The sequence below is a fragment of the Calliopsis andreniformis genome, chromosome 3, assembly GCF_051401765.1.
Source record: "Calliopsis andreniformis isolate RMS-2024a chromosome 3, iyCalAndr_principal, whole genome shotgun sequence".
Taxonomy (NCBI): Eukaryota; Metazoa; Arthropoda; class Insecta; order Hymenoptera; family Andrenidae; genus Calliopsis; species Calliopsis andreniformis.
Window position 1 is genome coordinate 18,916,173 of NC_135064.1, and position 21,302 is coordinate 18,937,474.

Sequence of the window (21,302 nt, forward strand, 5' to 3'; positions counted from 1 at the left end):
GTATAATGGCTACTATAGACTAAATGTACTTTGAGATAAATATTAGTTAAGACTGATGATAATTGAGCGAGATAAATACTAATCGTATTTCCCTTTTCAGAAGTGTCGATTTCCTTATTTCATCCAAAGTTCACAAGCAGCTCTCCCTGATAATCGAAACATGATAACATTTCATTATTGCTGAAAATTGATCTGAAACACAGAATCTAAAGAGAGATAGACGTTGACTATCTCAGGACAGATAACACGTTTGACTTCAACGAGCACCCAAAAGGTAGACAGCCCTACATCCCATCATATACCGTGTCCCAGAATGGTGGCAAAGTATAAAAAGACACGAGAACGAAGTATGCCCTTTTGCTCTTTTATCGTGAGAAACTACCCCATTGCGGGATCACTGTCAAAGAAGTTTAGTATCTGCTCCGACAGCGGCGAAAGCCGGGCAGATTTCTGAAAATGGCGCGGCGAAAGAGCGCCAGGATAACAGGGAGCTCGTATACGGTCTACGACAACATGATCGAAGCGGAACGAGATGATTCTCCTGGGAGACGCTCGGTAGAATCAGTTTCCACTGTCTTTTATTATGTTGGGCTTCGAGGGCTCGGCTGAGCATGCCAATATGCTTGATTGCCGAGTTTTCTTACACGGAGTAGCGAAAATTGAATAAACCAGCAAATAATTCAGAAAGGGAGCTTGAGTTATCGTCTCTGGACTGGGATTTCTTTTGAATCCTTCGAAATTTGATCGAGGTCCATAAAATGAGGAATAATCATTTGAAGCTTTTTAAAACAAAGAATTTTTATTAATCTCTGTATAGTAGCTTCTTATGCAAAGTTATTTTTAACCCACCCCAAATGTTGCCATCTTGGACTATTCTCTGTTTTGCTCAATGCAGGACAGTATAAAATAACAGCACTTCAGAAATCATTATAAAGCGAGTAATTGGGTCGACAATTTTTATTCCACATCCAATAAACCATAATCTTTTCGCTATGGGGTACAACTCTTGTCAGTGAAGTAGTAAAAGGCAGTAGAAGTCTATAGTCGTTATTTCAATCACGAAAAAATATTGCAATAAATGTTTCCAGTCCAAAGATTCGCAAAACTCACATAAATGTCATAATACTTTGCTCGACTAGATCCCATCGAGAACTGCTATTTGACAAAAAGAGGAAACACGCTTTAAAGCGCTAAACTGCAGATTAGCCATTGTCCACGTTTCTTTCTCCTCCAGAGTCCCATTGCGAGCACCCGATAGGACAATAGCTGAAGATAGACCCTAATCGCGGGACACGATTTACAGAGGTTGTACGCGCGACGTTATCGCGCGAAACGAGCCGAGATCGATACCTCGGGAGACGCCAGTGTCCTGGCCAGTTCCCCTGGAATCCAATCAAGCTCTAAAGGGTTTCAACGTAGCCGTTTCAGAGATTGCGCCGCGGTAACTTCAATTCGCTGCATCGTATTCTTGATCGCCGAACCTGAGCACTCAGAGCATACCTCGATTGTATTGAAATCGAGCAACCCCTAGCCTAAGGTTTTGTCCTAACGCGTGGTACGCAAAAATGATACGTATTTATATAGTGACATGGCCAACTCAAAAATAGGGAAGCTCACATCTCAGAAAAAGATCGAGTCTAATTGGTTACAGTAGATAGAACCACCTGATCTCACACGCAGTTTCGGAAGTGGCATACTATTGGTCGAAGTTATCATAACTGTTAATCGAATCAACATAGATATCCCTTGTATACGTAAAATTACTACTACAGGGTGAGTAGACCAGTAGACTCAATGGTAATAACCCCGCCTAAATACTAGAGGGATACTCCATATCTGCATACGTGATCTGTTGAAAGTACGGTTGTCTAAGGAATTCCCTTGCTACCATTTGAAAACAGGAGAAAGTAGTACAATGAATTGTACAGTGCTGGGAAGTCAATATTTAGCGACCCAGGTCTTTAAATAATTCAAGCAATATTAAGAGCTTAGGATACTCTGAGACCACTATAGAGTATCAGATCCTATCGAGTTCGTTTGTTACTTATTGGCCAACTATTCCGAGGAAATTTCGGTCAACTAACCTGGAGCCACTGTATATCGACGTATGTCTTGAATGCAATCTTTCCAACTCTGCACAGTAGAGAATCTGCACGATGCTGATGAATCGTATAGATTTCGTTACTGTAAGACACCCAATTAGGACATAGAGTAAACAAGGGCGCCTGATCGAATCAATCGATAATCAGAGAGGGATACGCGTCGTCCAACAGGTCGTCGAGCAGGGGCAAGAAGCGATGCGAGCAGCTCGATAATCGAAAAGTGATACAAATCACTTAGCGAGTAAGAAAGGCGGATGTTCACACATATCATCGTGACGTTCGATAGCCTGGGTATTATCGATGTACGTCACGAGACAAGGGGTTGAGACGAGGAATGGTTGAAGAGAAGAAGAGGAGGGTAGCGGTGGAGCGAGCCCCGCGATAAAATCTTCGGAATCCTTGCCAGAAATGAGGTCATTCGAGTGGAATCGAACTTCTGTATCTCCTCTGATTTCCTTACGCGATTTATTCCCTCGATCTTGCAGCGCGAAAAGGGGCCCAGCTCGCCCCACTACGTTTCGTATTATCTCGGCGACGCCGAATGTTGCTGGCCGCGATAAAACCGATAAAAGAGTTACGGGTAGAGTGTCCAGGGGCTGTTCGATTTCATAACTCAATCGTTATTTTTCTGGGCGAAGATAAATTCCGTCGGGTCGCTTTAACCTGGGCTTTGTCTGCCACGAAGCGGAGGAAGAGCTTCCAGTGAGGTGTTCTCGAAATTAAATTGATCATTTAATCTGTGTCATCTCGTTGGAACTTTACGATTGAAAATTCAATACGACTCTGTCTGATAACTTTCACTTTCGATTCATTGCTGTGGAATCATTCTCTGCGACGTACTTCTACTTTATTCGACTCTGAGGTAGGAAGGCTTTTCTCTGACACTTCACTGAGGTCTGGGAATTATTAGACGTGGGAAATTAAAATATTTATTTCTGAATCCGAGCTTGGCGGAATGAAGAGTTGTAATGGATCAAGACTTAGATACCTGAATACTGTTAGAGAGAATGCGCTATTGAGAAAGGAGAGAGCTAATGGAAACTCCACTTCCTATCTCTTCTAAACGATTTGTTCAATGCAGCTGGGCATTACGTTTCACTTGGAAAACTTTGGCCCCAAATGACCAGAAAGTTTTCGTATCGACCTTCATTTCGCACAGTGGCCATAAATCACACGTTATCTGTACTATCTATGTTATTTCTATCATATTATAATGTAGCTACGAAACTGTGCACTCTGCAAACATGGAAATGAACTGCTGATTAAACGTTTTCTCGATGTACATTGTGTTATGATTAGGTCAGTGCAAGCGTTGATTATACTACTTGAATATTATAATTTAAGTGCATTTAGGTACATACTGTTTTCCTTTGAAAGATCGACATTTAATTCGTGCTAGCATTCAGTGCAGTCTTTTACGGTACGACTCCTTTCAAGTCACAGCTGTAGTCAGATGATGTATTACACCTCGTTCAAGAAACAGCTATAAACGATCTAAAACAAAATGTAAAACACAGTATTTCCTCGACGGGGGTCCCTATAACGAGTTACCATCAATCTTAAGAAAAACAAGAACGCTGCTCGAAAGATAAATATAAGTAAAACTTGGTTTTTTCGTCAGTCAACGTCATCGATGCGTTCAAAAGCGTCGGAAAAGGAGCAACAAGCTTTTATCAAAGCTTATTCTCCGAGCATCGCTTTATTCCTTCCTGTCTGTTCTCAGACCCATTAAAGGGTATCCATTAATCAGCGTGTTCTTTACCAATAGCACTCTGTGTCCTCCAGGTTCATCAAGAACTGAGAAACATTTTCGTCCTTAATAAATGTGATCCAAAAGGTGATTATAAATTTTGCTACTGAGCGATATAGAAGAGTTAAACACTCACAAATTAAAACATTTTCATATTTTTGAATTTTCAAATATTCATTTTCTAAAATTTTCAAATATTCAAATTTTTAATTTTTATGACATTCAAATATTTATGTTTCCAAACATTCGCAAGAGGTAGTTGTGAATCTCACTTATTGATTCTACGACTATATCTACATATGTCCAGTAGATGTGATCCAATTTGACGAGTTCCATAAAGTGACAAACTTCCACAAAGCCAAACATAACTTCTCCAGATCCAAACGAGTAGAAATTCCATCTCACCCCTGACACATCGAAACACAAATTGTGCGGAATAAAAAATAATAACCAAAACGCAACTTATCAGTAAAACACTCCGTAACACACAAAAAAAGAAGCTAAACTAAATTTAATTATTCGTGTTTAGAGAATAATCAGAGGCAACGTAAGCCAGTGGGAACAAAGCGACCGCGATAAAAGTAGCACGTACGAGAGGAAATAAAAGAGATAAGTCCAGGGGAATGCATTTCACGGAAAACAGAGCGTTCCAATTTTCACGAGCAACGACGCTCTTTATTAAAACCACTAAGTCCGTTTCGGTGTAATGAAATTAAAAGTAAACATTGCCCGCGATTTATCCTGGCCCTCTCCCCCATTCCTGTCGCATTTAAACGAGTCTGGGTTTCGGTGGAGGAAACGCGTCTGGCGAACAGAAAAATCGTCGGTGATTCGAGAGTCGAGGCGCGTATGCGCATCGTGTACCGAATGTCGACGCAATCAGCCAGGAAAGCGACAGGTTTTCTTCTGAAATAACGTAAGGCAACTACGTGGATATGCATATTTCCCTTATAGTCAGATTCGTTGCACTGACATGACGTCGCGGTACCGTATCGAGCATCTGTATGTATAACGACACGTGTACGTCGATACTGGAGGCGCCGAATACATTAGGACGTCTGCCCTGCCGACAATCCAGCTCCTATCGATTATATACGTCAAATCCCACTATATACTTGGAGCGTTTCGTGTTCGATGAGTATTGCGAGCTGTCTGGCGACGAGCTCCTCCTCTTCTGAGAGGGTATTCGAGTCTCAAAATCCTGATGGATCCTCATTTTATTGATTTATTAGCAGTGAAGAACTTTAAAACTATGAAAGTTTTTCGGGATACTTGGGTTTCTTGGTGCTTTAGTAAGAGAAATTTTTGTTAGCTATTTCAAGTTGTGACTTGCTTTGATGGATCTGTCGCTTTAAAAAATTTGTTTCAGGGTGTGTGAATACGTCCCTTTTTCTACTCGAAAAGTGAACTACTCTTCTTCCTACCCTTTCTCTTAATCCTTCTCTCTCCTCTCTAGTGCCTACCCTCCATGCTCCCTTCTGTTTTAGAAAGGGAAAAAATAGAAAAAATTCAGTAAAGAGGCCTGTGAAGATGGAATAGAGAGGAAAAATATGAGAATAGAAATACTCTGAAGGATGAGTTAGGGATTTGAAGACATCCCCTCTTGCAGGAGTGGAATAGCACATGATACAGGAAAATACCACAGGGAAATGTCCACAAAATTTGTACACCATAGCATAGAACCCAGACTACATGCCTCCAAAGCCACAGAAATTCTCCAAATATTGTTACCAGTTCATTTTTCCTGCATTTTCTAAACGCCTCCATATGTCCAAGCTCCATAAACCTCCCAAATATTTCCATACCGCTGATGCTTGCGTTTCTCCTCCCACTCAGCGTTTCTAAATCTCCCAGAATACCAGAAATTTTCTAAATTTTCTAAATCTTCCCCCTTACCCAGTCTCTGGACTTCCCCAATACCATCAAATACCTCGACTCCTCAGATTTTCCAGTCGGTTCGAGTTCCCAGGATCTCTTAAATCCACCAAATTCCACAGTCGAATCAGGTTAGAATTCTGCATTAATTAAGCAAATTTCCCTCGGTTCCTTTGCTTCTAACGACGGTCCTTTTCATCAGGCCGAAACGAGCTGGAGAATGGCGTCGCGGCGCAACAACGGGCCGAAAGAGCGAGGGGGCGTTAGGGTGGGAAAGACGGCGAGCACGTTTCAAGCAGTTACATTCCATCCAAGATTTTCAAACTACCGGATTATCTCGATGGAAAGTAGCTGGCGTAGCTACTTATCCAGGCCGCTTAACGTCGGCTTGCGGCGAGAGACGAACACAGTTTTAAGCTCGATTATGTCGACACCTCTGACGCTTCCGTTCCCTTATTCCCTCTTCTTTTTAACCCCCCTCCTCTGCAGCCTCTGCCACCCTCCTTTTTATTGTAAATAGAGAAGAATTATGCTCGCCGCTCGGCGAATACCTGAAATTCTTGCGTCCCATGAATGACATTCCTCGCGACGACATTTTATTCTGAACGAGAATGGTACCGAGCTATGCGCGCTATTCAATGTAGAAATTCTTAATAAGTACCAGCCGAGGTGTTTTAGAAATCGCTTTATATGATACTCGCGTTGTATCGTGCTCGATACTCTGTTTCATGTTTCACTTGAGAAGAGGTGATGAGATTTTCAGATTTTCACGTTGCAAATTTTCTGTACTGGCGTCTTCCATGATGAAAATGGCGAACACTGACTGAATTCTCAAGTGGGAGATTTGAATGCAAGGAAGAGGTTTTATATACTTTCAGTTTGAAGAGTAGTATAACTTGTCCCAACTTTCTGGATCGCTCTGTATACTCTATTACGAAGTCGATGTAACTGAATCCTGTGTTCTCTTACACAATTCCCAACGATCCAGCGATCAGCTGGGCAAAAACGGCCGAGGAACGGTCGTTCGCGACTTCTAGCTACCCGTGCAACAGTCAATTGACCGGAAACGTCGCCGTAACAAACGTGAAACAATGCTCCGCCGAAAAAGCAGAGTAACGCAAGAACTTCGATCTGGTGTCAATCGCTGGGATTGCAAAAAAGGGAACACTTTCGCGGGAGCAACGATCTCGGTGGCGTTATGTCACGCGATTTTGTGTATCGATCGCTCTCCGCACCGCTTCGCTACTCGTGGAAAGCGTGAAATCGCTCCGACACGCGGCTTCTGGGTTGAATTCGTTCGACTTAGCTCGAGTTCCCTATTCTTTTCATTTGTGGAGCTTCGACACGGTTCCGATCCTATTGACACGGATTTGGTAATCCTCATGGACAGCAGTTTCGAAGTTATGGAAAGTTTCATCGATGGGAGAGGAATATAGACGTTTCTCGTGACGAGATGTGGTCTGGAGTTTGAAAAATCGTTGATTTTGTGAGGATTGACCTTTAGCGTAAAAGGGGGTCGCTCAGAGATTCCAAATTTTCAAGCTTTCATATTTTCAAATATTCGAATATTCAAAAATTCTAAAATTCAAAAATTCAAAAATTCGAAAATTCAAAAATTCAAAAATTCAAAAATTCAAAAATTCACGTATTCAAATTTTCAACTTTATTATTTTGAGCTCTAGTGACTCTCTTTTTATGTATCTGTTCCCCTTTCTTGTTTCTAATTCTTGAAACAGTGTACTCAATCTTTATGTGATTTCACCTCGGTATGATAAGAGTTAATTACAGAGGAATTTGTACCCGCTACCTGAATTGGCTGCCTTGAGTCATTACCTACATACCTCTATAAAGTACATTGCATTCTTCATCAATCTTTTAATCATTTCACAAATCTCCTGTTTTCCACCTACATAGAAATCTCTAAATCACTACCAACTTTGTTTAAAAATTATTTTTCTATAAACTTAAGTACATAAATTTCACTCTAATTCTCTGTTACTAATACGCTTCTCGACCTCTGCAAGCACTAACAAAGTTTGTCTTTTGAAGCCCTTCTGAATCCACTTTCCATCGATTGATGTACAACGATGTCGATCGGTGAAACAAGCAAAGTGGACGATTCAAAAGCCCGATGGCTCGTTGCGAAATTCCCTCGATCGCCGGCATCTGCCTCGGCATCCCTTCTGCCCGGAAGAAAATTCGCGTCAAGAGGCGAGTGGGAGGAGGAGGATAAAGCAGCCTCTGCTCAAGTTTACCAACAAACGATCGACGTCTATATCGGTGAATCGGTAGCATCGGCGAGTATGTGGCGAGGACCGCTCCTGCTGGCTTTTCTCGTTCATTGCTCTTCAGCCGAGCCTGTCAGTCGCGACCATCTGCCGTCTTCGAAGGAGGACGTCGAGAGCGTCGAATCGCTCCGTCGAGATGTTCGCGAACCAGCGCCATTAACGTTCCCCACGGAAGTCGAGGATCTGTTGGGCGAAGGAAACGCGCCTAAGGAGGATCGAGTTCCTAAGAAGCGTATGAAAAATGCATCCGGTACGTTCTTCCCTCTTATTGTTCGACGATTTGGTGACTGGTAAGAGTGGAATGTGTGTCATGCCGCCGAGATCCATTCAAATTTTTCTTCTATTAAAGGGAAAATCGCGGAGGATATTGAATTTTTTCATCAAGATTCTTTATCGAAGCGAATTTGTAGAGTGGGTGGAATTTTAAAGAAAACTGTTTCCAATTAATTATTGTGGTTGAAGATTGATTACACGGGTGTCAATTCTAGTTTCAATTATTTATCATTCAGAATCAATGTTATTCGGTATATAAAGAATAAGAGTATGATCTGATAATAGTCTTCTGAAAATAGTAAATGTTAGATATCCTTTTTCTAGTTATGATTTACATTTCTTGTTACATTTTCAAGAGTTAAATTTATGTGGATGGCAAATTCGAAAAAGCAACAGTGAACGTCAATTCCAAATGGTTCGATGAAGAGATTAATTCGTGTGTGAGGATAAATATTCTTATACATTTTCAAACAAAAAGACCACAAGCTGTAGCATAGAGTCCTTGTACAGAATTTAAAATTTATATGTGTATCGAAACGCACGCATGTTACACAAATTATAACGAATGCCGATTGAGTAATTAATAAATTCGTGTTAATTGATTGACTCCCCCGTTTATTTATAACTGAAAAGCAATAAAGTATACAGCGGTAGGTAGCATAGTAATTATCGCATAAAATTTGAAACACAAGATGATATGATGCGGCAAATAATACAACTCGTCCCCATTTATACTCATAACGCTGCAACAAACGTGGGTAACGTTTCCAACGGGAATTCTGAATACACTCTGAACAAATTTAACTATGGAAAATACTTCATAAATTCTGCTAATTAATATAGGGGGCCAGACACCTTTTCTCACCACCATTAGTATTAAACCAAATCAAATATTACGAATTCTTGAAATATTATAACCGTACCAAAAGGAAACTCAAATATTGAACAAAACAAATACCACATTTTCAGTGTCTCACAATACTAATATAAAATAAAGTCTACAAAACCTCTCACTGAAAGAATGCACTTACAGTACCGCTCATAAGTACTCGAACAATTTCGCAAGCTTGGAAAATTCCAGATTTTCTAGCAGTAATCAATATTCATTGCTTAGACTAACCATTAATTACTGCTAAAGATACAATTACTGTAATTATTGTACACATAATTTTAAGGTATACTAGAAATAAGAAACAAATGTAAAGAATCTACATCAGTTATTACCAAAAAATCTACATATATTTTTCTCCACATGTGACACCGTTCGAATACTTACAAGCAGTACTGCACGTAAAAAATAAACGAAGGAGATACCTCGGCATAGTCTCCTGATTGCGCGAAAACTCTGGCAGAAACGAAATCCCGAGAAAAAGGGAGCAGAAATTTCGTTTGAAACGAGCCTTGACGCGTGCTCTCGAGACTTCACAATGGTGGTCGCGTTGCTGACGATAACGAGGAGGAACAACATCATGGTTTTAGGCAAATCGGACGAGGGTGGATACTACAAGACGTACGGCAGCGACGCCGAGGGCGAGAAGGGTTACTTGAAGGCGACCTACAGCAAGGGCAATCACGGTTATAAGACTCTCGACACCTTCCACAAGCGGGACGGCGACAAGTACGCATTCGAGAAGCACGTTGCCTACGGGAAAGCGCGTGCCGACGAGGAAAGTGGCCACGAGCACGACGCTGCCTCCCATTCGAGGAAGGGCGGCGATCACGATGGCGCAGGTACGACCAAATGGCGAAACGTAACGCGCGTAATTGTGCAACCATCGAGGAGGGAGGGGGTGCGGAAAGGACCGAGCCGAGAAGCGACGGTCCTTGCTAATTCGCGAACTCGGGGACATGAATTTTTAATTGGATGGGGCTCGACGGTGTCCGTGGTGCGGCTGAATAGAATACGCGACAAGTGCTGGCAATTTTCCTTCCCAGGAAAGAAAGTGTCATTTCGAGGGATCTCCTAACACTCGACGCCCGTGAAAACTGGGTTTCGTGTTTTAGGGGAGGGGGATAACGATGCATGCCATGGGGTCGTTTTTAATAATAAATAATAATAATGTTTTATTAACCCTTGGACAGCGGACTGTTTTACGTTTATGTGCAAAGCCAGAGGACGAAGGAAGGTTCAAACTATATGACACTGCAAACTGCATCCTTGAAAACAATTTTAGCGAGTCCCTGCATTTTGTCAGACTTTGTAATTTGACGTACTGGAAATGACCAACTTTAGTGAAATGCACGGACTTTATAGAATTTTTTTCGGAAGTATCGTTTACAGGAGCATAAAATTCGATCCTTCCCCTTTAATTTAAAAAAAGAATCAAGTCGCTGCGATTTTTTTTCGCAAAGTTACAGCTCTTCAAAGTAATCCTTGCATTTGGATACCACATGGGGTAGTGCCCACACATAGCAAAAATGCAGGGGGGGGTTACTTTGAAGTACTGTAACTTTGCGAAAAAAAATCGCAACGACTTGATTCTTTTTTTAAATTAAAGGGGAAGGATCGAACTTTATGCTCCTGTAAACGATACTTCCGAAAAAAATTCTAGAAAGTCCGTGCATTTCGTCAAACTTTAGAATTTTCAATACGATAAACATGTCTTCATATTTAAGGCGGTACAGTAGTAAAGATGCATTCAATTAAAAATTAAGACACAGAATCTTACAGTCGAGACCTCAAGCTGTAATTTAAAGGAAAAGATCATTATTCTACGATGATTTTTCGCTGAGTTATCGTTCATCAAAGTTAGCCGATTTTTGCCCAAAACTTCACTCTATATATTTTCTACTTACTTTTCTAACAATAAGCAGAATCGCCATCTTTCAACTTGTTATCACAGATCCTCATTCCACTATTGAAATCAAGGAACATCCCTAATTCTAAATTTACAAAGGCTCCTATACTTTCTATCCCCTACCATTGCTCCCATACTAAGGTTCAACAAACCGTGATCGAAAGTTTGCCTCCACTAACTTCCCCGTATTCTGCCCCCCATCGATCGATAAAACTCCAGACTCAGGGTAATGATATTAACTTAACGAGTTGACTTTCTTGTTCGGTATTGATTTCAACGAGCCACCTGGCCATTCTGCTAATTATTTCGCAGCAGGACACCGTGCGAAATTACGCGGCCACTTCGAGCTGTTTTACATCCGCGTAAATCCCGTCGTCGATGTCGGAAAAACCTGTGGCCGAGAGTTAGCGTTATCGCTGCGACAGCCATTGTTTCGAGCGCAAGGCTGCATTATAAATTTGTCCAGGCACCATCGTCGATGCTCATTACGCGGCCGATGAGGGGGATCTTCACGACCATGGCAATGAACACGTCGAGGCAGGCGATCACGATGGCTATGCCCATGATGGTGACCACTACACGGATCATGGACCAGAATCCTCGAGTTACGATCACAGCGAGAGCTATACGGACGGTGACGGAGACGATGGATCCTACGAAAGCCACAGCTCCTACTCGAGGAACTATGGCGACCAGCAGGGAAGCAAAGGAGGCCATTATTATTAATTTTCCATTCAATGGATTAGACTTAACTCTTTGGTCCTTCTGATCGAAGTTTCTGGACGAAACTGAGCATACACTTTTTGTGTATGGTAATTTTGTGAACTTGTTGATAATTGGGGGAGAGAAAATGTACCTATGTGAATAATCTTCGAAGATAAGTAGAAGCTGAATAGTAACGTATGTGAGGGATAGAATATTCTGAGGGGTGATTTGATGAATACGGGATACAGTTCTTTTTCAAGACAAAATTATAGAAATTCTATTTTGTGTCTGATGATATAAGTGAAGGCAATTTTGCATTTTAATTGATCTTTAATTTTGAGTGAAATGACTTTATATGGAGTTTGTGTAAAGAATAAAAAAGAATTTCAAAAATCAATCCTTCTCTGTTATAGTACCAAATACACTTTATTTCCTGGAAAATTGGTCCACTAATATTTTAACTGAATGTAAAAGACAGAAATACCTAATTGAATTCCCTACCTAAATAAAAACCACAAGTCATAAGAAAGGTTATTATCAAGAGTTAAATGATTAATGAAGCGAACTCGTGCTACCAATTAAATATAAATCCACTGAAAATGACTGATTCACCAGTACCATCGAGTCCAGGTCGGGACACGAATCCTTTCGAACGAATACGCAAAGCGACTTTCAATATAATAATGGCAACGACAATTATTCCATCGTTTAACGCAATTACTATCGACCCATTATTACCATCATGAACGCATGCCTATGAAAATTATGCTGTAACTCAATATTGTTATGAAATGTAATACGATAAATATACACAAACGATGTGTCCCCGTGATTTTATCAAAAATCGATAGACACGGTTTAATGCGATTACGCATCAGCGTAACGCAACTCGTTAAGACTCGAAATTTCCATGAACGTGTTGCGTTTAATAATATCTAGTAATGTTTCCGATCGTTACTTCGTTGATAATAAACCGAACGCCAATTATTTCAGAAATAGATTCGCGTTTATTGCATGACGAATACGCCGTGTAATTTCGACATTGTCCAAAGGCAACGCGATATTTGTTACTGAATTTAATGATATTACTCGCGTATCACATTGACGAGCAGATCTAAATTGCAATTAGTCATTCGAGACTATAGACCCAAACGGCTCTTGTTTCATTAACGATGTCTATCAAGTGCTGATTATGTTGACAGTGAATTCATTCTTGACCATAATGGTATTGGGAGACGCGCGATGCACGTTTACTCTGAGAAATTATGCCGATTTCTGTGAATTAGTGCGAGAGAAAGCGCGAGTTTACGTTTTAAATATGTACAATTTTGGTGGATTCGATTTATGCTGGATTTAATATGTTTAGTCTGACTTAGATTGGGAAGCGATAAATTATTAACTATAGTAATTTGATACCATCGGATTAGTGGTCAGTTTGCCTGACCACTGCAAAATCTATCGAACAATAAGAAAAAGTAGTAACTATAATTGTAGAACACTTTCAACGTGCTACAGAAAATTTGGATACGAAGGGAGACTTGTATTGTTACCTAAGAGGTGACAAGTAATTCTATTAGTCCTTTGCATTTGAAAGCATTTCCTACAAAATTTATTCATACTTGGTACTTAGTAACTCGGAGGCACTTAAGATGGGCTGAGGTCTAATGTTTCCATCTTCATGAAATTTAACTCGACTTTTAGTAGCTCATAACGAAGTAAAAAAGAATGTTAATACGCAAATTATGATACCCCATAGCAACATAAACAGTATTAAAATGTATTACTATTTAAATGATTTAAACAGTAAATATTACATATCAAAATATATTTGCCTATTAACTGACTCATTACCCAGGTGTTCTTGCGCTTGTACATACAATCATAGATAATTAATTGCAAAGTAATTAACTGAATCTATAACATCCTACTACATTACTCTTCTTTCCAGTTGCTATTAAATTATCACAATAAATAGATTCGTTTCGCCCAACGCAGAGGCTCTTCCGCATGACGAGATAACAGGTTAAACTGCCTATGTACAAACCTGTACATCGCACTGCACGCCAGTTATTTCTGTCCAAGAGAGGAAAACAGGCATAGCACACAGTGCAACGAAAATCGTTTTAGTTTCGCGCAGACACGGGGGTATACACTGTCAGGAGACGTCATTAGCATGGGCTAAGTCGACGAGCGAAAAACTTGGTGGTGTTCGTTAAAAAGTACGCTCGATCACGCGACCATCGGCCGAGCGACGCTTGACGCGCGAACACAAGCATCCGTGCCCGACGGATTTTGTAATTATTTATAACGAGGAAACTTTCGTGACGCCGCGACGCCACGACCCGGAGAATCGGCTCGTTAATTGCGCGAGATAATTATTGTTAAACGTCGCGCGCGTGACAAAGGATGATTCCTCTGTCATCGTCTCGAATCACAGCTAATTCGCGAAACAACGCTCGCGAAACTTTTCTAGTAAACTCGAATCGATCGATTTTGCTTTCGACGCACGACACTGCAACTTCATTCAGTCGTAAATAGGTAATTGTAGTAAAAGGTAGCATACGAGGATACTGTGCCACATCGATAGTTAGGAGAATTTGATTTGTTGCACTTTGACTAAAATAATGATAGTGGAAAGAGGAAACAAGAAGGAAATACTATTATGGCTCGATGTTTCAATGATTGAACAAGCCTCGATAATTGTGAGTGATTCACTCGTTTAGTGTATCACAGACGAAGTTTTGTTATGAGATAAATATATCTAGCGCTACTTATGCTATTTCGTATATTAATTTAAAATGCTTCTTCTGGGGTGCACATTATTAGAGTTCTTCGCTACCTATATTTATTCTCCATTATTAATTAACTTTTAAAACAGTTATCGCTTCACAAACGAAAACCTCTATTGATAGAAATTTCGTCTAATAAATGAAACGCGTTTCATGGATACATATATAGATCGAAAATGAATCGCTTGCTGTTAGTTCAGTGAATTGAAGCAAATCAATGGTACGCCGAAGAACAATAGGCGCTGCATTGCCATCTGGACCTCTAATGAAATTGTTTCCTAATTTAAATCCACTCCATGTATCCGAGGCTCTATTGAAAGGACAAGCTTCTCGATCGAGAGTGCCAACTAACATTGACATTCGATGGTCCGAGTTGACTGTTCCGAGATGCGCGAGGTAATTTCGATTAAGGGCACTCGAACGTGGATTGCGTGCCGTTTGAAATCGAGCTGAACTCGCGAACGAACCGTTTGTTCATTGAGGACGTTTTCACTTTACACTGGTTGAAAACTTTTTCACATTAAAGGACAAATTTTATACCAAACTCATGTACGAGGCATTGAGAGCAACAGACTAACCCCACTTCTTTGAAATGTCACAAAAGGAATTTCGGGCAATGCCTCATATTTTCTATCAGAAATAAAAAACTGCAAGGGTTGGAAAGATTTCTAAAAATTCAAAGACCTAAGACGAGACTCAGCAAATATTACTAGACAGCTAGGTACTTATATCCCTCAGAACACCTCTAACTTAATTTCCTGCAAGCCAAAGAGCCAAACGAATTAAAGGGTGGCAGCCGAGATTGCGTTTCATTGGACGATAAAAAAGGAAGAACCGTGAGGCCTCGGAATGCCTGCAGTAGCACTTAGCAGAAATGTTTTCGAGTAGCCAGCGGCAGTTGAAGGCTTAATTTAATAGTCGACCGCCTCTTCTTCCCCAAACGAAGGGGGTGGATACCGTTCACGGTTGCGATCCAACCGTCGTCCTTGGATCTGCTTACAAAGCAATCTCTCCATCTGGAAGGTCCAAAGGGAACGCCACCTAATCTAATCTCCGTTACGACGATGCCGAGTCCAAATCGAACTTGGCAGAGCCTCCGGTATCCGGTTCCCTCCCTGTCTAAAGGAGAGAACCTCCGATGGAAGCTGGGCAGTAACCAATCTTTATCTTGATTATGCAGCGCCAACGCCGTAGGAGCCAATCTCTAGCCGAGGAGCCTGCCAAATAAGGTCGTAAAGAGGCCGAATCTATCGATCACCGTTTCAAACTGCGAATTCGGCTTTCCTGATTTGCAATGGAGATTGCTGGAGGACGAGGATGCGCCCGACTGAGTAAGTAGCTCGAAAGAAGACTCGATTTTGTATCGGAGACCGAGCGGAGGGACGATCCCTATCGCATCGGTTATTCTCCAACACTCGGCGGGAATCTTAACGACCAGCGTTCAGAAAGGACCGGTAGCAATTCGTTAGCCGACGTGAGATTGATTAATTGCCCCGTCGTCAATTAAGAGATTGGATCGTATCTTTCTTGTTATACCTGGCAACGGACTTACTTTTTCCATTGACCTGCCGTCGGGAACGCTGAGTGAAATAAGGTTCGCGATGTCGTCGTTTTCGAATACCCTTTGATTAGAAAGGGGGCGGCTCGTTTGGATCATACCTTCATTAGCATGCCCAGGTCATGGTAATTATACTAACTCAATTTTTTATATATTATTTGAGAAACTTATACCTTGCTGTATCTCTAACTCTTGTCTAACATATCTGTGGCTCTAAGGCAAAACGACCTAAGTCACATGTTTTCGATTTCCAGATATTGGTTTTTAAAGTTTCCAGGTTGAATACCTGTGGACTTGTGTCTTTATGGATCCTTATTTTGAGACGAAAAAATTCCGCGTTACAACCACAGAATTAACACCTGTATATTTCTAAATCAGAACGAACTTTTTGAGCCTTCTCAAGTATCGACTTCACGGATTTCATCAAGTAAGGGTCATTTGGTCCCAGACGTTACTCCAGATGACGTACCACCTTCTCAGATCATAATTCAAAGGATTCTCAATAAAATTTCTCCCATTCAAAGTGTTCACGCAGACCAGGCTGCAGCTAATATCTTAAAGACAGTCGGCCAGGATTTTGCAAGACTGTGCGATAAAACCGTCAGCGGGAACGGAAACGAATGGGCGAGCAGTTAGCGAAACGATCCAGGCAACGAGCGTCGGTCATCGAGCGGTGATATATGCGTTGCCGACGTCTGTAAAATTCCATAAATTGTTTTTGGCTTATGACACGTATAAACGAGGCGCGATGTTTACGAGCGCGAGGCTGGCGCGGAGAGCGAATTTATGTCGCGAGTAATAGGATTAATGGCTACATTAGGCTGTTTATCGATGATTCGGCGCTGGCATGAAGGACGCGACAACGAAACGATCGACGATGAGCATCGCGATCGAGCCAAATCAGTCGTTACCTCGTTAATTAAATTCATTGTACGAACACCTGGTAAGCCACTTAGCCTCCACCATCGATCGAGGTTCATGCATAGCAATGGGACCAACTTCGACGTGGACCCATGAAACCAAGTCAAATCCAATATAACAAATTTACCACGTGGGACTCGATCAAGACTCGGATAAATATAACAGGTGTCAGCATTGTCACTGTCACGCATCCCTTTTTAGTGATTCACATTAAATAACACAATACCACACAGCCAATAATTCTCAACCTAACGTACTATTCGTGTACCATGAGAAGTCCTCTGAAAAGTATTCAAGACAATGCTTTCCAGAGGACTTCTCGTAAGAAAATAGTAGGTACTCATAAACGATTCGAATCTATTTGGTTAATGTTCCATTATATTTGAAAGTAGTTCTCTGACTTTCACTTTCATTTCTTAAAGTAAGTATAAGGGCTTTAACCTAATTCACACGTGTTTTACCCAGATTCGAATGTTTATTAAAAATATCGCTTTTGGTTTTCAAAGTACTTATTAACAATTCGAAATTTACAAAACACTTGATCCCATCACTACCATGTTTCTATGCTTCCATGCTTTGACCTCCTATTTATCGGTGGAACGCGATAAAGCTGTTAATCGGACTCGTTCTCGCGAACAAAGCTCCCGACATTCCCATGAATTGTCACTGAAATTATGCAACACGACGGGCAGCATTTAGAAAGTCGCGCTACTGCGTCGCTGTACAATTTTTTAGCCCTGCGACACGGACATGCACTGGTTGGCTGAGACGCCTAAAACATAGAGGACTAGCAAAAATGCTAGTTGACAGCGAAATGTTCGTTGACAGCCGATCTGGAGACATTGTAGCTGATCGATGTGTTTTACGATCGACTGATTTCCAGTTAGGGAAAGTTTGCGAGTGTGCAAGAAAATGAGGAAGAAAAATGTATTGAAATTGAAAGACAGATGTCACTCAGGAGTAAGTGAACATATAGATATTGGGAAGGGTACAAGAATTGAGAGATTCTGTGTAGAATAATTTTCTAAAATGATATTAAAGAAAAGGTACGATAATCTGCAAAGTCTTTGCTCAATGCAATAATTCATTTCACGCAATGCATATGATTAATAAAGAATGTATATACATACGAGAATTCTATCATGAGAAGAGAATGTGTACAGCCACGACTAACGAAAACAAACAAACGTACTCGTACATTATTCTGAATAGAATGGTTCAGTATTCATGAAGACTACGTCGTTTATACACCTACATTGAATACTATAAATATTTGAATATGCAAATACTTTAATCCAATATTTAAGCGTCAGAAATTTAATTCTGATTGAATGTTGAAAAATAGATTAAAGGATTAGATATGGAGCGAGTATCAAAATAGCAGAACCCACGAAAACGTGAACACACAAAAAGTAGCTAAATAATCCACCCTCTGAATCCTCTCCATTATACAAAACACTCTCCATTGCATCACCGATCCATGGACAAACGACCGACACCTTTCCCAGAATCCTCCGCGCAAAAAAAGCATCTAATCATTTCATTACGAGCGCAAGAAAGTGTAAAAGATTCTGTCTGGCTTCTGAAGACTTGCGGTCGATCGGATGAAAGTGCGATCAGCGAAACCGATCGGAAGCCCCGTGACGGACCGATTGGATCGCGGATATTTAAGTGTCACGGCGTGGCGGCGTCGATCACCAGTCGGATGATCGCGTCGAGAGCGAATCGAGATGCTGCGAGTCGCCTCCTCCGTTCTCTTGTGCCTGTTGCTGCTGCAATGCTCGGCGCGGGACCTGAACGCCTATCGACCGCGTCGGGACGCGCAGCTAGTCGAGGCCGAGGCTCCCTCGATCTCCGCGACTTCTGCGCCCGCTGATCGCGACACGGACCTCGTGCCAGCGGCCACGGGTCACCACGGTCACCACCACGAGTCAGGCGGAGGGCAGAGCCACCACTCGGACCACGACGAGGAGCACGGCGACGAGGGGAAGAAGGGCTACAAGAGCCATCACCATCACGACAAGAGCGACAAGGGCGAGCACGACAAGCAGCACCAGTCTGGTCACCATGAGGAGCACGGTGGCCACAAGAAGGGGCACCACGACGAGCAGGAAAAGTATGGAGAGCACCATGAGGGAGAGAAGGGGCACAAAGGTGGCAAGTTCGGGGAGAAGAAAGGACACAAGAAGGGGCACAAGACCAAGGGGTACCATAATAAGTTCCATAAGGATGAGTACCATAAGGAGCACAAGTTCTATGATGACTATCATAAAGGAGGCCATCATAAGAAGCATGGGGACTTCCATGGACACCATGAGAATAAAGAGGGTCAGCATAAGAAAGGTGGCCACCACCACGCTGGTTATCATGAGGACCATCAGGGGAAGAAGGGACACCACGATAAGGGACACATTGATGCAGAGCATAAGGGGCATCATGGGAAGCATGGTCACGACGAGCATTTTAGTCACCATGATACTTATGGGAAGAAGGGCGACCAGCATTCTGGGAAGAAGTTTGGATATAGTAAAGGTCACAAGGGTTGAGGGGGCGCTGGGAGTGATTAACGAAAAATGGATTCTTTGTATGGTGCTGCTTTTTACAGTACAAAGTATTTGAGTTTATAGCTGTTGCAAGTATTGTTAATTGTGTACTCTTTGAGTATAAGTTTATTATACTCTGATGCTGCGAAACAATACCTGGAAACTGGTACTCGTTGGTTGTAATTGTAATGAGCAGATATGATTGTAATAGGTTGTTAGAATAAGTAATAAGTTGATACTTTTATAAATGTATATTGTTAAATTTTGAATAAAACAGTTGATGACTAAAATATACGATATTTTTGCTGGTAAAACTCTTTACGCGCCGCCTCTTAAAACTTTTTGAATCAATTTTGAACTAATAAATTTGTGGTACCGCGACGAAACATGTTGTAGAGTTGAAGTTACTCGCGTTAAGGAAGATTTTTAAAATATATCAAGGAATTTTATTTATAATGGGTCATTATTTACACACCTTCCTGTTTAACACCTCAAATACTTCACAGCTGCCGCTTTGAACTTTTTCTAAAGTTTTTCTCTTTAGTGACGGTAAAATAATGTATACTAGCGCAATATATTATGCTCGGTATTGCATAAATACATTATGTAAATACAAGAGCGGGCATAGTTAGGTGGGAAGAAAGCGATGCAACATTCTGTGTTTCTCTCTTTTCCCCTTTCTTGCAGTTATGAAAACAGGTTTCTTTGCGCGTTGTATTTATCTCATGGTGTCGCAATGATCGCGACAGAAATTGTTACTGTTTCTATTCTTCAATATTCCCATTTTTCTGGATAGTCAAATTTGAATATGAAATCAGGGGAAAAAATTCCTCTTCCACATATGTGTGGAATACTGCTTTCAAGCTGAAATTTGGGCTCGAAAATATTTTCAGTTTAGTATGAACCAACAAACCAAGCGAGTTTTGGAAATGTTGACATTTTTGTTCATAAATATGCAGCATCTTCTATTTCATGCCGGTCATCAAAAAATAACTCGCCAAACAAGTGGAAAATAGAGCGTTTCTGTTGCATTACATTCGATGTAGGAATGGTTAGGTATAGACGTATGCACATAAATGATTTTAATCACGCGCTGAGAAAGTCAGTAATACGACCAGTGATAGAGTTTAATCGGTCGCGTTTACCGGTTCAATTGATTTTCGGATATTAATGCGCGACTCGACGGAAACTCGCGTATTGCCAGTTAACGCGGTTAAATTTCCAAATAAATAACACATGCTCCGTGGAATGTCACAAACGGGCTGTTTGTAATTATTAATCGATATTGTTCAACTAAGAATTCCTCTCTCTAATTCATTTACATGATTCATGGCACGAATCGAAACATAAAAATAATGTTCGTTTATCCAATGCATCTTAGAAAACGATTTTACTCGTCAACAAATTTTAGTTACACAATTTCAATACTTTGTAAATTAAATGCGCGAACATTCCACAGCTGCACATTTGAAATTTAATGCCACATTATATTCCCGAGGCAAGACTATGCACATTCAAATTTAAATACGTAATCAAACGTTACATTATACAGCAGTGATAAAATATAAATATTCAGCTGATAAGAGAAATACGAAAAGAAAAAATGAATATGAAGTATTTACGGTTTGAATACCACACAATTGCCTCGACAACCTAGGAATGAATATGTGGATTGTAAAGTTCTAAAGAAGCTACTTTTA

At 41.0% G+C, this 21,302-nt stretch overlaps 2 protein-coding genes across 2 annotated transcripts; both read left to right on the plus strand.

Moving 5' to 3' along the window:
- Positions 1-7,814: 7,814 nt before the first annotated feature.
- LOC143177320 (uncharacterized) lies at positions 7,815-11,812 on the plus strand. Its single transcript, XM_076375192.1, has 3 exons — positions 7,815-8,265; positions 9,768-10,019; positions 11,553-11,812. The coding sequence occupies exons 1-3, from the start codon at positions 7,815-7,817 to the stop codon at positions 11,810-11,812; spliced, it is 963 nt and encodes a 320-aa protein (XP_076231307.1).
- Positions 11,813-18,789: 6,977 nt separating this feature from the next.
- Positions 18,790-19,605, plus strand: LOC143177161 (uncharacterized). Its single transcript, XM_076374972.1, has one exon. It carries the CDS (start codon positions 18,790-18,792, stop codon positions 19,603-19,605), a length of 816 nt encoding a protein of 271 aa, XP_076231087.1.
- The last annotated feature ends 1,697 nt before the right edge of the window (positions 19,606-21,302 follow it).